The sequence below is a fragment of the Anomaloglossus baeobatrachus genome, chromosome 2 (assembly GCF_048569485.1).
Source record: "Anomaloglossus baeobatrachus isolate aAnoBae1 chromosome 2, aAnoBae1.hap1, whole genome shotgun sequence".
Classification (NCBI taxonomy): domain Eukaryota; kingdom Metazoa; phylum Chordata; class Amphibia; order Anura; family Aromobatidae; genus Anomaloglossus; species Anomaloglossus baeobatrachus.
The window spans coordinates 701,064,387-701,082,254 of NC_134354.1; the positions used below are offsets into that span (position 1 = coordinate 701,064,387).

Sequence of the window (17,868 nt, forward strand, 5' to 3'; positions counted from 1 at the left end):
CCATCTCGCATGAGATAAGCCGTCCTAAGAGATCCCACACCAAGGTGGTCAGGTTCACCTTAAGCTGTCTGTAATTTATGTAATGTGGTTTTTGTCTGCTCTTTGAGAAAAGCAGAAGTTCTATAGTTTCGTTTTTCTCTGAGTTGAAAGTAGAGGAAAATGAGGAAGTTGTGATATACGCTGGATACATATATATGGATATATATGGTTATATCTGCAGGTGAGATCAGCCACCTGGATGGTGTATATAGTGTCCTTATTGTTATGTCATTGTATTGACCTGTGTCTACCTGTGTAAAAATGTCTGTCTATTTGCAGCAGGTGGAATACTTGCTGGTATCGCTCTAATCACTGTGTTTGTTTGCAGCGAGGTGGGCTGCAAAAAGAGGAAGTTCTATGTGCTTTGTTCGTTCGTACTTGCAGGTTACGCGAAAAGAGGAAGTTGTGTCACGGGAATATACTTTGATATATTGAAGTATATTGAAGCTGGTTTCTTCTATGAGTGAAGGAGAAACTGGAAAAAAAAAATAAAATTAACTGTTGTGTATAAGAGGAGATACACTGGTGTGTTAACAAGCCCGGTCGATAGTTGATGTTTGATAAGGCCTTGGACGGACCTGATCTTCGGGGATAGAAGATTTGGAAGGGTTTTCTATGTACATGTGCAGTCTTGTATAAAGTTACAAAAGTGGGGGACTGACCCTGACTGTTACTTGGTATGGTGTTCCTGCTAAGCAGTGAGTTTAAGTTGTACTCATTGGTCTTGTTTTAGTGGATGTCAGTGTATTCTTACCTAGGAATTGAATATACTGGGGAAAACCCTTGATGTCAGGCTTAATCATTGATTATTGATGTTCTGGACGGACCGTTCAAAGAAGGTGTATATAGTGTGAACAGAGGTTACCAGTACATGAAGTAAGAGATAGTGAGGGTGAATTTAGTATCTATCACCCACGTGACACCTCTTCCTGGTAGGACAACCTGTCAAGTTATGGTTTGTGGACTGAGGTAGAAATTCTATGTATTCTGTGGATGTGTATAGTCTCTGGTCCAGAAGAGGAAGTGGATTACGGCATAGCAGACATCCAGATTGACGTGTTAGTTTAGGTCGTGTACCCTTTTTAATATGGGGTCTAATCAGTCCACACCTGTCAAGTTAACGGCAGAAGAATTAGTAAGCGAACGAGAAGGAATGGAAAGATGTTTTGTTAAACAAGCGAGGGATCTTGAAAGATAAAGATCTCCTTATGGATGCTGAGGCATGGTATAGAACGTCAAAAGATGTTAGGAAATTGGCATGGAAAGAGGAATGGGATAGAGATGGTAGATATTTCTATATTGCATCAGCTCAAGAAAATGGCACCTCAGGAAGTGGCCAAGCCCATTAGGAAACAACGCCCCCCTCCTCATAAGTCGTCCCCAGAGGGTTGGACTTGTGTAGTTTGTCCCCCTGCCCACCAAACGCCCTCCCTAGCCTGCCCAGACGTCATTTCAGGTTGGGCCGCACCCAGTTCCCTTTTCCAGCCATCTTCAGTCCCAAGGCCACTGGCCTATTTCTCGCTGGGGCCTCCAACTGTTATGGACAAGATTATCATTATTAAGAGTATATAGGAGTTACATGGAGATATCCATAAAGAACAAGATTTAAGATGTTGTTTGAACTGTACCCCACATATCTCTTGGCATAAGACTCAGACAGACAGTCTGGGCTATTCTTGTGACCAGTGAATCATGCTGACATTGCTTAATATAAATGAGGAACCAAGCACATTACAGTAAATTGTATATCACAGAATAAGCTGTTCTACTTTATCCAATAGGAGACGTGTTACGTATTCTTGGCACCTAGCCAATAAGGTTATATATATTTGTAACACTTCCGGAAATAAATCAGTCTTACTTTCTATTCATATCTGAGCACGTCTCTCTGGTGTGAGTGAAAGAGAGGGTAATGCATGCTACCACGAGTGACTCATAATTTGGACTGCAGACAGTTTAAGAGGGATGCATGATTAGATTGCATCAACCTAAATTACGGCCTTATCATTTGGCCCCACGTTGGGCGCCAAATGATAAGGCCGTAATTTAGGTTGATGCAATCTAATCATGCATCCCTCTTAAACTGTCTGCAGTCCAAATTATGAGTCACTCGTGGTAGCATGCATTACCCTCTCTTTCACTCACACCAGAGAGACGTGCTCAGATATGAATAGAAAGTAAGACTGATTTATTTCCGGAAGTGTTACAAATATATATAACCTTATTGGCTAGGTGCCAAGAATACGTAACACGTCTCCTATTGGATAAAGTAGAACAGCTTATTCTGTGATATACAATTTACTGTAATGTGCTTGGTTCCTCATTTATATTAAGCAATGTCAGCATGATTCACTGGTCACAAGAATAGCCCAGACTGTCTGTCTGAGTCTTATGCCAAGAGATATGTGGGGTACAGTTCAAACAACATCTTAAATCTTGTTCTTTATGGATATCTCCATGTAACTCCTATATACTCTTAATAATGATAATCTTGTCCATAACAGTAGCTTAGAGGTAAGTATGCACAGGAGGATCTCCGCTCACCCTATAAATGCATCACCTGGGTCCTCTCTCTGGGGGACAGTGCAGGGAGGTCAACTCCATGTTCAAAGAGGCAAAGTCCGGCAACAGAAAAACGTTTTTTCCATCATCACGTCTAAGAAGTAAGATTGAAAAACAATTTTATTCCATAACTTGTACAGCTCAAGCAGGATATGTCTAAGACTAAGAACGTCTTTTAGGTTTGAAACGCGTAAGCCATTGTTTTATACTTCGTGGATGTTCATCCAACCTAGTGTTGGTTTTAACCTTATAAAATAAAATAGTTTTTTAACCTTATTTCTTGGACGTGATGCTGGAAACAACTTTTTTCTATTGCCGAAGGTTTGAGGGGTAGAGGCGGAGCTGTGGTAGAGTCTGAAGGGGGTCCGAAAATGTTAGCAGTATGGGGCCCAGAAATTCCTAGTAGCAGCCCTGGCTGGAGGGGCACGGGGTGGCTGACCGCGGTTTGTGCATTTTCACTTTCATGCATCATGCCCCTGGGGCCGTCACCAAGCAGCTGATCAACACCGCTGGGAGTCGGCACTGTATAGCTGCAGGCGCCAACGCAGAGATTCAGACTCGCTCACACTGAACACTGTGCGCGGCCTGTGCTGAAGAGGAGGGAGTGGCCAGGCAGCAGAAATGCCAGGAGGAGAACAGCCAATCAGGAGAGGGGGCGGAGTTTGTTTAGTACAGCCACGGGAGAATGAAATGATGAAAAGGAAAACCGTGCAGGAGTGAAGAAGGAGTAGAGACCAGAGAAAAGAGAGAAAAACAAACAGAGAGCAGAAAAAACAGTGAGAAGCAGAGAACAGAAGGAATAGAAAGAAAAAGCAGAGGACAGGAGGAGCGGCCAGGAGGACTCAAAGGAAGTGCAGCAGTGAGGTCTGAGCCACTATCATCATCTCTCACAGCAAAGGAGCAGTTAAGTATGATATTGTGCAAATGTCTGCCTGTAACACTCCAGAAAAACTGCCCTGTGTTGTGCCATCACTCTGTGTGTGTGTTGCCCCTGTGCTATGCCATCACTGTGTATGTTGCCCCTGTGCTGCTGTGCCATCACTGTGTGTGTGTGTTGCCCCTGTGCTGTGCCATCACTGTGTGTGTGTTGCCCCTGTGCTGTACCATCACGGTGTGTTGCCCCTCTGCTGTGCCATCACTGTGTGTGGTGCCCCTGTGCTGTTTCATCACTGTGTGTGTCTGTTGCCCCTGTGCTGTGCCATCACTGTGTGTTGCCCCTGTGCTGTGCCATTAGTGTGTGTGTGTTGCCCCTCTGCTGTGCCATCACTGTGTGTGTTGTGCCTGTGCTGTGCCATCACTGTTTGTGTTTTGCCTGTGATGTGCCACCACTGTGTGTGTTGCCCTTGTGCTGTGCCATCACTGTGTGTGTTGCCCCTGTGCTGTGCCATCACTGTGTGTGTTACTCCTCTGCTGTGCCATCACTGTGTGTGTTGTGCCTGTGCTGTGCCATCACTGTGTGTGTGTGTGTTGCCCCTTTGCTGTGCCATCACTGTGTGTGTGTGTGTGTGTTGTCCCTGTGCCATCACTGTGTGTGTGTATTATCCCTGTACTTACCAGAGTTTTACTATAGTTCTTAAGGCTATAAAGAGGGTTATAATCATTACCATTAAATGGGGGAGACAGATGTGAAAATGTATATTGTGTGTGGTGAGGGGCATGAAGAAGGACATCGCTCCTTTAGGCCAAGTTCACGTATTGCAGATTTTTTAGGGATTTGCGCTGTGAACCCACTGGTCTTGGTGCAGTGGACTTTGCTCAGTAACAGGACGGTGCTTATATTCAGACTCTATGTGGTGATATTTGGTGATGGTATAGCGGCATTATTTTGCAATGTATTATTGGCCTTTTTATGGTGGGTTTTGTTCAGTAACACTATGTAGTAGTATGTGTTATGTCTGACTATAAGCCGCCCCCAGTAACGCGTGCCGGTCCCCAGTAACATGTATAATGATTATTGTGATAATATTTTTTTTTTTTTTTATCGGTGGGGAGCCCTGTTCAGACCTTTGCTATGGAGCCCCATGATTTCTATGTACACCCTGGTCCTATGATAACATATACCAGTAACTTTACTGTTGAGATGTTTTTGATTAGAAAAGCTTTTGGTTCCAGTAAATGTGACCACTTAATGCTGCAAACTTCACAAATGACCAATTTCAGTTCTTTACCACCTATAAAATATTTGGAAACTCTTTTGTGCTTAATAATTTGGAACAGTGCATTTTGATTATTTTTTTTTAGTTTTGAAAAAAAATGTGATCTTTTTGGGAGCTTTTTCCAATAAAATTTGATTTATACTAACAATAGATGATTTAAACATTATCCTGACTTCATTTAGGAAAATCGAAGAAAAATATAATTTGCATAATAATTTGTAGCGCGGTATAGTAACATATGGACATACAGTGAAGGCCCCATCCACTAGTCAGAGAGACCTATTTTAGCTTTGTACAAAACTTGTCAAAGCATTGCCAAATATCTTAAAGAGGTTGTCCAGGCTTCAGTCGCAAGTTTGCAGTTACTCTGACTGCAGACTGGGAATCTTTACAGCTTGCAGTGCATTCAATGTTAGGATTCTCCAGTGTCAGCGTCCGTGAGCAGACAGATGCATGGCTTAAGTATGCCATTTACATACATGTGCACCGTTCCGACTAGACATATGCAGAGTGAATTGAGCAAGGCTGCGCACGTCTAGTCGGCACGTGACCGCAAGTATGCAAATCACACTTAAGGTCACACGACCACTTACTCCCAGCACTGGAGATCCCGGTATCATACACACTATACGCTATAAGGATTTGCAAGTCTGCAGTCACATAGAGTGACTGCAGACTCGCGACCAAAGCCTGGACAACCGCTGTAAGGCTTGTATACATTGCAATGCAACATTCATAAAGCAGCTCAGGGACCTCCCACAGGTCCATATTACCAAAGTCGTGGCTCTTCTCTGTAAATGGACACTTAATTGAAAAGCTCATTGCGCTAATTAAGACTTAAAATAATTGTATTTTATAGTGCATTTTGTGCTCGGCATAAAAATGGGAACACTACTAATGGTAAGTCTTTATTACATTTTTTTGTTCCTTTGTTATTATTGTTTGTGCAACTGATATTTGTTGAGCGTATTCACACCAAGTGAATTGTCTGTTTAGTGCATGTATTAGGCCGAGGTCCCACGGGAATTAGTGCGATCCTCGCATGACACTCGGCTCACACTGGCAGCATAGCAGGAGCCGAGTGTCATGCCAGGATCATGCGTCTGTGGTCCGATCGTGCGATCAGACCACATTGTAGAGGGGCGGGCCGGCACTGCGGAGGGGAGGGATTTATCTCCCTATCTCCATCGTTTCCGGTTGCTGCGAGAATCGCACTTCTCTTGCGTTATACCGGTATACTGCGAGTGCAGTGCGATGTTTCTCTCGCCCCATAGACTTGCATGGGTGCGAGTGGAACAGGATCGCGTTCCACTCGCAGCATGCTGCAACTGTGTTTTTGGTCTGATTAGGGCTGAGAAAATAATCGCTCATGGGAGCGGGCACATAGGGTAATATTGGTCCGAGTGGAATGCGATTTTTTTTTATCGCATTCCACTCGCACCATTTTTCTCGCTGTGTGTCCTAGGCCTAAGAAGAGTTTCCTGATGTATTCTGTAGCCATAAGCCCCTGTTTTATTCAACTGCATCCCCCATAGCCTGCCTTATAATAAAAATATATACCCCACGGGTTGCACCTACCTACACAGTTAAAAATTTAATTGGTGTTCTTTTGTGCATGAATAGTGCCATTAATGCTGTGCTCACGTGTCAGCTGGCAGCTTTTATGTTTTTCAATTTTTCATAAAATCTATCTCATTCAGTCTTTATGGGAGGTGCCAACGCTCTTACCAGATACAATTCATTTTTATAGAGTGAGCCATCTATAACCTCTTGAAGGGAACATGTATTTGTAAATTGTCCCAGTGCTTAAAACCGGGTTGGTGGTTGGGTTTTTTGTTTTTTTTTTTTTAAATTTTGTTATCACTATTTTGAAAATCGGAAATCAATTTTCACTTCCACTGAGCTTAATATTAGGCTCATGCTTACTGTTCTGTACAGGTGACTTTTCAGCAGTCTTATTATCATCACAGATAGGCTTGCAATGAAAAGATAACACAGGATACACCCTTCAAAATAGGTGATGTCACATCTCTCTTCCTCTCCTATCTTCATAATGACCTTTTGCAGTAGCAGAGCATGCCCAGAATATTTTTCTATGCAAATCCATAGGGTCAGAGATATTCTCTTGCTGCTAATGTGCATGTGATTGTTGCTAAGAATAGTAAGTATGAGTCTAGTGTTAGGCTTGGGGTATGTTCACACATAGTCCTTTTGCAGAGCAGAAACTGAGCAGCACATCCGAGGTTTTTGAGGAATTTTGAGTTTTTAAAGAGGATTTTCTGCTCATTACTATGATATTTATGTCAATTATTTGCATACTCACAAATAATAAATTCTGCACTACGAGGCAAAAAAACCCTCAACATTATCATGCTGACCTCTTTATATTGGTGTTTCTGAAACATAACACAATTATTGCCACTAACTCTCTGGCTTGACAGAAGCCTACAAACAACAGCCAGAGGGGTTCACTGGAGTATTGTCATGACAGACACACACTTTAGCAGGCTCCCAACTAGTATGGCTTCACATTGACACCCCACAATAATGTCATGAGGAGGGGGGCTTAGAACAGCTATAGATGCATTTGTCATAAAAAAATAACCAGCATTTAACAGGTTAACAGCCGCAGGCCTCCATACTCTGCTGTTAGAGAATGAGACAGATGATGTCTTAACAGCGCAGCCATCATCTGCCGCGACTGGAGCTTTTCTTAACTACATAGCCTGCTCCATTCTTCCGCTCCCAATGCTCATGTATGCCGCTTGTCACAAAGAGGTTACAGAAGGTCTCCCTTTATCGATTTTCAGGAGTGTAACTCCGTTGCTTTCTATTTTCCTGCTTGCACAGATACTGTCCGGATCCAGGGTTCAGAAATTGTAGTGGCAGCAGGTAACTAGGCAATGAGCAGCACACAATAGAATAAGGAATCTACCTATTCTTAAATTTAAAATGGTTAAGTTCTAAATGCTAACTTTTTTCTGTTTCTTTGTCGGTGGGGATTATTTTGTACATACATTTTTCAGAGTTGTGCTCCATGTAAATAACTCCACAAAATGTGCCTAACGGCCGCTTTACACACTGCGATATTGGTACCGATATCGCCATCGTGCGTACCCGCCCCCATCGGTTGTGCGACAGAGGCAAATCTCTGTCCGTGTCGCACAACATCGCCCGGACCCGTCACACTACTTACCTGCGCTGCGACGTCCCTGTGACCGGTGATCCGCCTCCTTTCTAAGGGGGCGGTTCGTTCCTCGTCACAGCGACGTCACAGCAGCATCACTGAACCGCCGCCCAATAGAAGCGAAGGGGCGGAGAAGAGCGGGACGTAACATCCCACCCACCTCCTTCCTTCTGCATTGTGGCCGGGAGGCAGGTAAGGAGAGGTTCCTCGTTCCTGCGGTGTCACACGGAGCGATGTGTGCTGCCGCAGGAACGAGGAACAACTTCGTTACTGCTGCAGTAACGATATTTGAGAATGGACCCCCATGTCACCGATGAGCGATTTTGCACGTTTTTGCGACGATGCAAAATTGCTCATAGGTGTCACATGCAACGGGATCGATAAAGCAACCGGATGTGCGTCACCAATTCCGTGACCCCAACGAGATTACTTGAGCGATGTCGTAGTGTGTAAAGCCCGCTTAAGTTATATTTGTATTTATTATAAAGCAAATTATTGAGAAAAATATATAGTTGAGATATGGAGTTGTATTGTTAATACAAGCAACTTTGCAATCTACTCTTTTTTTTAAGAGCGGAGGTTTTTTTTTTTTAATTCTATTGAATACTACAGATTGCCTAGGTTACCAGCCACCTCTGCAGTCTTTAGTGGAGCACTTGCTTATAACTCTTTGCTTTGCAGCCTGCAGAGCTGCTATTAAACTGGTTAAATATCTGGTTCCGTACACCTTAGTGCCCCTTCGCTCCTCTGATATTGCAGAGACATAACTGCTTCTGCTAGCGAGAAGAATGCTCAGTTCAGACCGGTGGCACAGCCATGCAGTCAGCCCAAACTTTTATTCTTCAGGAGCGCACTGCTCCCCAGCAAGTAAGAAGCCTGGAGACAGGGGAGCGGTGTGCTTCTGAAGAATGATCTTAAGACAACCACTAAAAATAATTTTTCATTAATCAATCATTCATTATTTCTTTTGTCACATACTTGGTTGAGTCCTGACCATCATGTTGTGTTTATATTTTACAGACCTTGAGTCCCTGAAGGTAAAATACTTACATTTTTCTAATTATTACTGTACATAACCTGAGCAGATGTGGGGGTTTTTTGCCTGCATTTAAACACTTCTCTTCCAAATTAAAGGGATTGTCTAGCAGAATAATGTTTTAAAAACTGTCCAGAAGGATATAAAAATAAAAGTGATCAAAAGACAGTGTAGAATTAAGTGAGATTTCTTTTTTTAATTTTATGCACCATCCTGAGATTTTTCTTTTTTCTTCTATGGACAATCCCATTAATTGTTTCCATGTTGAGTTCAGCGATTCTGTAAAAACTTATTTAGTAAATGTTTTGTTATATCATTTATTAATTACTAGAAGGTGGCCTGATTCTAACGTATCAGGTAGTCTAGAATGTGTATGTAGGTTAGCAGATTGAATAATAATATAATTAGTAAGTCTTGAATAATGATGGTTCATTTTTTGCTCGTTGGTCTCCTGCTGTGCAGCACGCATCGGCGTGTTTGACAGTGGGAGACCAACGATGTGAATGGACAGGGAGCCGGGGTAGGCTAGTAACCATGGTACACATCGGGTAACTATGGAAAGCGGTTTCCATAGTTACCCGATGTGTACGCTGGCTAACAGCGTTCGCCGGCTCCGGCACACGTGTGCTGAGAGCCGGGGTAAGCTAGTAACCATGTTACACATTGGGTAACTAAGCAAAGCGGTTTCTATAGTTACCCGATGTGTACCATGGTTACCAGCCTACGCCAGCTCCGGCACACGTGTGCCGGGAGCCGGGGTAAGCTTGTGGTTTTACACATCCGGCTTTTCTCCACTTTGTCAGATCCGGCGCGCTGCCGTAGGCTGGTTTCAGACGTCCGTGTTTTAGGTACATGTGACATCCGTTTTTAACACGGATGTCACACGTACCCATGTTATTCTATGATGTGCCTCACACGTCCGTGTTTGCACACGGACCGTGTGACTTTTCATGACCACGCACACACGCAGGCATCTCCGGCAGCACGGATGTCACACGGATCGCACACTGATGTGATCCGTGTGACATCAGTGTAAAACATACCGGAGAAAATATGGGTCTTTTTAATACAAATATTTTCTATATTTACTTCTCTCCAGCGATGCTCTCTCCGGCTCTGCTGCCTCCCACTCTTTTTCGCCGCTCATTATACTCACTGAATATTCAATGCCCTGTGGAGCTGGAAGCGGGAACAGCGCTGGGGACTTCAGTGCCGGGGACTGCATCGCTGGGTGAGTATACAGCAGAGTGTGTGTGTGTGTGTACATGCATGTGCGCTATGTGTGTATGCACACGGTATATCCATGTGTGTCTGCTATGTGTGTATATGTGCTCAGTGTGTGTGTGTGTGTATACATGCATGTGCGCTATGTGTGTATGCGCTCGGTGTATCTATGTGTGTGTCTTTCTGCTATGTGTGTGTGCTCGTGTACATGCATGTGCGCTATGTGTGTATGCGCCGGTGTATCCATGTGTGTCTGCTATGTGTGTGTGTCTGTCTGCTATGTGTGTGTGCTCAGTGTGTGTGTGTGTGCTCAGTGTGTGTGCTCAGTGTGTGTGTGTGTGTACATGCACGTGCGCTATGTGTGTATACATGCATGTGCGCTATGTGTGTATGCGCTTGGTGTATCCATGTGTGTCTGCTATGTGTGTATATGTGCTCAGTGTGTGTGTGTGTGTGTGTGTGTGTGTGTTGATAGGCGGTCAGGAGCGGAAGGCAGCAGAGCCGGAGAAAGCAGGTAAATATGAAAAATATTTTTATTTCACAGACCCGTGTTTTCTCTGGTACCTGTCACACGCATGCAAACATGGATGTCACACGTATGACCATAACCATGCGTGTGACTGGTACCTGATTAAACACGGACGTCTGAAAGCAGCCATACACTGTGTACAGTACAGTACAGTGGCCGCGCCGCAACTTCCTGGTCACATGCTCCGGTCACATGACAACACGTAATCGGAGCTTGTCGTGCAGCCACTGTAGTGTACACAGTGCACGGGAGCGCGCCGGATCCGACAAAGTGGAGAATAGGTAAGTAACTATTCAAAGTGACAGTTCTGACGTGTGTCGGGAGCCGGGGTAAGCTAGTAACCATGTTAAAGCATGTTAAAGCGGTTTCTATAGTTACCCGATGTGTACTATGGTTACTAGCTTACGCCGTCTCGCCGGCTAGCGATTGCTAGCGATGTCGCGAGCGATAGCACCCGCCCCCGTCGTTCTTGCGACATGTGGTGATCGCTGCTGTAGCAAACACTATCGCTACGGTAGCATCGCATGCACATACCTGTTGTGCGATATCGCTGTGACTGCCGAACAATCCCTCCTTCAAGGGGCAGGTGCGTTCGGTGTCACAGCGACGTCACAGCGGCGTCACAAAACGGCCGCCCAATAGAAGAGGAGGAGCGGAGATGAGCGGCCGGAACATCTCGCCCACCTCCTTCCTTCCTCATTGCCGGTGGACGCAGGTAAGGAGATGTTCGTCTTTTCTGTGGTGTCACACATAACAATGTGTGATGCCGCAGGAACGACGAACAACCAGCGGCATGCACCACCAACGATATTATGAAAAGGAGCGACGTGTCAACGATCAACGTTTTTGCAATCGTTGATCGTCGCTCCTTTTAGTTACACACAACGATATCGCTAATGGCGCCAGAGGTGCGTCACGAACACCGTGACCCCGACTATATATCGTTAGCGATATCGTTGTGTGTAAAGTTCCCTTTAGTGTATGTAAACTTTTGACTTTGAAGAAAGTAATAAAAGTACCTTAAAACATTCTCTCTCTTTCTCTCTTTCTCAGTCTCTCAATATTCTGGCATTTGGCAAACATAAATAATTTTGGTTCCTAATTGACCTAAAACGGGTTTATTCTGATTTCATGTCAGATAGTGAGAAAAACATGCAGATGTGTCTTTTTAGATAGTGCATGTAAACTCCTGGTTTCAACTGTAAATATCCCACGCTCACTTCATTAGCACTTTACAAAATACCAACGAAACAGCATGGGTTTCACTACCCCTGCTTCACATCAAGGTAGGTAAGAAAGGGTGCGCGTTCCCCTGGAGCAGACCATTAATCTCCATACAAATTCTGTATTGTAAAGTCGTTTAGCGGAACTGCACACAGACAGGCACCACATTTTTTGCAGTTTCATAGGTTCTCTCCCATATCCAAAATTCACACCACATCGAGAGAGATGTAATTGCTTGACAAAACGTGACCAAAAATAAGGTGTTAAATGGTAACATTTTGGGTTTTTTACCCTTTGTTGGTCATAAGTGAGTTACCTGGAAGACATGAACTACTGTGGAGGAGTTGACTTTCTGTGGTGGTATTCCTCAATGACAAACCATAAATGAGTCACCTGGAAGACATGGTTAGCTGAGGGGGAAGTATAGATGGTCAAGTGTATATTCCCCAATGGCAGATCTGGGAGCATTATGCTTCCAATGTGAAGACCGGGCCACACCACTTTGTTCTTCACACAAAGTATGACACTCCTTGGTGGGATTTGGACCTGAGTGTGAACTAATATAACTAAAAGTACATTTGTTGGTGTGCAGTTCCTCCAAGTAACTTTACTGTGCAAAATATCAGTCTCATTGCATCAAGGCCTCTGATAGATAGATACTGATAGCCTCATTCATGCGGTCCTCTACTGATGACTATTAAAGGGGTTATTCACTACAAGAACAATCCCTTCTCATGCTCTATTAAAATAAAAAGCTTCTACAACCCTCCTGTGTCGGTGCTGTTCCAGCAGTTCTGGTTCTCAGGTTGTTACATCACGCCAGCCCCACTCCCAATCACCGCCGGCTTCCCTCTCCCCGCTTTAGGATGTATAAGTACTTAACAGGAGGGGAGTGGCCAGCCCAGCTCTCGCTTCCTCTTGATTGCTTGTATGTCTTGATGAGGGGCACTGCAGCCAGAAACTTGAGATGCTGCCCCCTGACTGCTGGCCCCTATGCATGTTTAAATAGAGGTCTCCCCCTAGAAAGACACTGACCTGCCGCCCCCGCCTCCTGTGGTGTGACTGGCCTAAGCCCCGCCTCCTGGATACATATCACTGTGCTGCCCAGCTTCCGGCCTCTCTGCTGCAGGACCCGGACCTGTTTGGACAGCCGGACACAGGGACCCGCTCCTGGATGCGGAATGAGAGCTATCAGCAGGGAGGTAAGCGTTTCAGCTCACAGCGCTGTTAGCTGTGAGCGGCTCCCTCTCTGCTGAGGCACAAGCGGTGTGTGCCGGTGAGCGCGGCGTTCTATGGGAACGACCCGCCCGCTGGTCCGCTTGTGCTCGTCATTCTTTAAACACCCTTAACCCCCTCCCTCCCTCCAGCCTCCCCAAAAAATCAGCATGGAGGAAAGCGTCCTGCTCACGGCGCTTTTAGCTGTGAGCGGCTCCCTCCATGCTGAGGCTCAAGCTATGGGCGCCGGCGAGCGGCGTTTGAGGGAACTACCCGCCCGCCGGTCAGCTTGAGCCGCCATTAAGTTTTTAAAAAAAGAGCGCTTCGCGCTTTTTGTCTTTGGCCCCGCCTACCCGCCGCCCAGCCACCGCCGCCCAGCCACCGCCGCCAGCACTGAGAAGGAGCAGGGTAGGGCTGTGTGCGCTCTGCACGGCACCTAAAAGGTGTGCCTCAGAGCGCAGCTGAAAAGCTCCGTTCTGAGGCGCATGGTGCCGGCAGAGAATGTGCGCTCAGCCTGCAGCTCCTGCCATAGACAGAGCAGGAGCTGCCGGCGGAGCGCACGGAAGAAGTGACATGTCACTTCTTAGAACACAGGGATTCGGGCAACAGCTGAATCGCTGCGTTCTACTATGCAACGTGCGTACGGCCTCTGCACAGTCTCCATAGACTGTGCAGGGGACGCAGGACGCATGAATTACGCACACAGCCTAATTGAAGTGCAGACTCAGTGCAGTCCCTGTCACAGTGCAGGTTGGAGGCACGGTAGGGGGGAATGTAGTATGCAGGCACTAACCTGCAAGAGTTCAAATCACCCCATACCACACGCACTGAACTTCCCCTCCCCTCCGTTTGTATGCCCCGGGAATGCCAAGGGGGCTAGCCTGGGAATGAACCAGGGACCATGTGGGTCTCCCAGTGAGCGGGCGGGTTAAGGGATACTGTTAGGACTTCAATGTTCAAATTGAGGGGGGCTGGTAGTGAACAGGGGCAAGAAGCAACAGTCAGCAGGTGGCATGTTTTCCCTCCTGCTGATACCACACCTACACCGAGCCCCCTCCCAGGCCAAAACACACTCCATTTGACATTATGACAATGGTGACTGTTAACAGCCCCTCCCCGTTGTCACACAGTGGTTTCAGCATGTTATGGCGGCGGTGGGTGCGGTGCCGACCATCGCGTTGTACAGTCAGGTGCAGGGGCCACGGTAGCAAGCTTTGGCATGGGTAGCCACCATGTCCGGAGTCTGTCATCTTAACCCTTGGATAGGTGTGAGCGTCGTCGTAGCAGGCGTTACGTGGGTAGATCTAGATCCAGTCGTCTTTTCATTTCCTGAATCACCAGGTGAGTACCCTGATGGGGAGTGCGGGGTGGGATAAGTCCCCTTAGGGAGGATAACGTGATGTCACAGGTAACAGGCTTCCCGCCCAGCTCTACATGTTGTCACTACGTTATTTATAACAAACAATGTTATTGGTGCTGAGGGAATCGCCCTTCCCCCGTTTCTGTTAAAAGCTGTGATGGTATCTAGCATTCCTACCTCTTGTAGACAGCATTCCACAATTTACCCGCTCTAACTGTAAAGAAGCTTTCCCTATTTCGGAGGATTAAGTTTGGTGACAGTTTATATATATTGACCACGAGGGTATTTATACAAATTATTATTATTTATTATAGCGCCATATAATTCATGGCGCTTTGCATGGGACGGGGGTTTTACAAAATACGTACCAGTATAATAATCATAGACCATACAAGGCACGGTCTGGTACAGGAGGAGAGAGGTCCCTGCCCGCGAGGGCTCACAGTCTACAGGGAATAGGTGAGGAGACAGTAGATGAGGGCAGAGCTGATTGTGCGGCGCTGTATCAGACTGAGGGTTACGGCAGCTTGTAGGCTTGTCGGACGAGGTACGAATGAGATCTCCTCTGAGACGTTTTTTCAAAAATTAAACATATCTTATTTTTTCAACCTTAGTTTAATACAGGCGGCCTCCATTCCTTGGAATAATCTGGTTGCCACCGGTTAACTGACCCTTCAAGTGATTTATTGATTAGTGACAATATGATGGGATCACGGGATCTAACACCCCTGTTATACCCCTAATTTCATGCTGTAATTGAAAGAAGGGATCTATATTGGCCACAGATAGTTTTATCGAAATGTGAGAAGTATATTTCTGTACATTTGCATGGCTTGATTGTTTTCTAAAATTGCTTCTCTTTTGTAGTGAAGTAATTTTCATCCTTTTGTACTAGATTTTCCCTCTTTGGTTAATTACGTATGTTTTAATTGGTTTTCCTTACCGTACGAACCGAAAATAAACAAGTGAGATGGGAAAACCGGCAAGGTTAGCTATTCGCAGAATAATTAGGCTCGCTAATATTTTCTGGACAATTACTTCCACATAAATATTCTAAAAGGTATAAATTCACTTTTAGTTTTTGTGTGCGTTGCATGGATTGGGGACGCTGCCCCATCGGGGCTTACGGTCTGGATTCCCTACCTGTATGTTTATGGGGGTGTGGGAGGAGGCTAGAGTGCCCGGAGCAGACCCACGCAGTCACGGGGAGAACGTACAGGCTCCTTGCGGATGGTGTCCTTGGCGGGATTTGGGCCCTGGACCCCAGGGCTGCAGCTAGCCACTGAGCCACCGTGCCACGCCATAATAGTTTCAAGAGCAGGAACAGACAGATTTGTAGATGGAGTATTACGGCGTTGCAGGGCCAGCTGCTTGAGATCATTTGCGATACAAAGGGTTTATATAGTTATATATATATATATATATATATATAAAAAAAAAAAAAAAAAAAAAAAAAAAAAGCTCCTTATGCTGGGCCCGGGGGGGGGGGGGGGCATGGGCCATTAACCTAACTTTGATTGCGCCTTTCCCCCATTTCGGTTCCAGCTACACAAAAGGGGGGGTGGACCGGGAAATAGGAGAATGACCAGTGGTCCGACGATGCCGGTGGGTAAAAGCCTTAACCAACTACAGCCCTTTCCTCGAATAAGTAATCAGGCTGATTAGGTTTTTGTGGCTTGGAATGCTTATGGGTCAATGCAGGGTTGAAGACAAAACAGGCATCTGGGTTCCGGGTTAGCATCGGGCACCTTATTGCAATCCCAATCTCAGGTATTTTGGTAACTCAACCCACCAGCAGGATCAAGGTTTGGAGTTCTCAGCCAGATGGTGTGGTGTTTGGTGAAGTTTGGCCTATGATCCGGGCCTCCATTTTGCATTTACCTGACGGTTCTATGGTACGTTATTCAGCGGGTGTGGCTCTGGTGGTTGATGTGCGTGACGATTTTACAAGCCACCCTCTAGTAATACACGCCCTGCAGTATTCGGCGAATGTGCACCATTTTCGGTTGCAAGCAAACTGTTACGAGGTCGGTCTTCCCAATTTTAAATTGCGGAACGGTACTGAAGCGATGAGGGTCTTGTGGGGTGATAGGTATTGAAGGGTTGGATGATTATGGTAAGCGAGTGGAGCACAGTAGGCCTATTCTTTTTTAGCCGAAGATTGTTTTGTTTTTTAAAAAAAAAAAAAAAAAAAAGGGGGGGTTTGGATTGTTCGCCCCATTGCAAATCTATACATTGATAGTTTGGATCTTTTTCTCTCACTCGGCGGGTGTCCCGATGTTGTCGGTTATTTCTCTTAGGCGAGCGGGTGTATGGGACCTGTTTTTACCCATGACGACGGCACTTCATTTTAGGGTCACGTAGTTTGTCCTCCATTTTGTGGGCTGGTTTTTGGTCGGTAATGCGACGGTTACTCGTTATTTTTGGTGTTTGCCAGCCGTGGTACCCGGCACGTACTCTCCCAGAGTTGGGGTGCTACAAGGCTTCAGGAGCCAGCATACATGAGCACAGTTTCAGTGGATCAGGTGGCGACAATGAAAATGCATTATGAGGGACGACAGGTCGGAGTTGGTTTCTTTTTTGAAATCGGGTTTTTATTCGACACGTAAGGAGATTCAGAACAGCGTACAGGGCTAATGTAAAATGATATGATTGTGATTTGTTTATCCAAAAAAAAAATAAAATTTTGTGGGTTTGGTCAGTACCACCTTGGAGAGAAGAGGTGTTTGATGGTTACGAGAATTCCATGTTCTGACAGTGTTTTTGCCTTTCAGATCCAAGTCGGCCCAGTGATTGGGTCCGAGGTTACTTCCATATATGTTGGCTGCGAGGAGAGCGGATCTTCGCCTTGGTGGTCGGTTCTTTTTTCCTGTTACAGTGAAAGTAATTGGAGAGGTTGCCGGAGCTTGGCTCAGCTGTGGGTTTATCAGAGGCGACCAAGATTGCGTGAGCTCTCTTTTCTACAACCGGCTTGGTGATACACATAGGCTTCAAGTATCTGGTCCAAGGCCGTCTAGCTAGGCCTCTTACCCTTATCCGGTCAGAGAGGTACAAGTTTCCCTGTTTTAGTGCAGAGTGTTACAACGATCTGGCGAAGGTTACCCTCTGGCCCAGGGGGCTTGGAGCTATGGAAGAAGGTGATAAGGATCTCTCCTGGCGCATGGTCGATCGGGGCCTACCCAAGTTGTGCTGTTAATAAAGTGTTTTTTAAAAAAAAAAAAAAAAAAAGAGGTTGTTGGTCTGGCACCGCCAGCTGGAAGGCAATATTTGGCTGTCCTTAAGCTCGGATGGGTACACCCCAAATGATGATGTTATGGATATGGTGGTTTCGGAAAT

At 45.7% G+C, this 17,868-nt stretch overlaps 1 protein-coding gene across 1 annotated transcript in view; it reads left to right on the forward strand.

The window, feature by feature from the left end:
* LOC142292137 (uncharacterized) overlaps positions 1-17,868 on the forward strand; it is a 154,444-nt gene that overhangs the window by 117,514 nt on the left and 19,062 nt on the right. The window contains exons 4-5 of the mRNA XM_075337283.1: positions 5,617-5,657; positions 8,965-8,981. Coding sequence (XP_075193398.1) covers positions 5,617-5,657; positions 8,965-8,981 — 58 coding nt within the window. The remainder of the gene's footprint in view (positions 1-5,616; positions 5,658-8,964; positions 8,982-17,868) is intronic.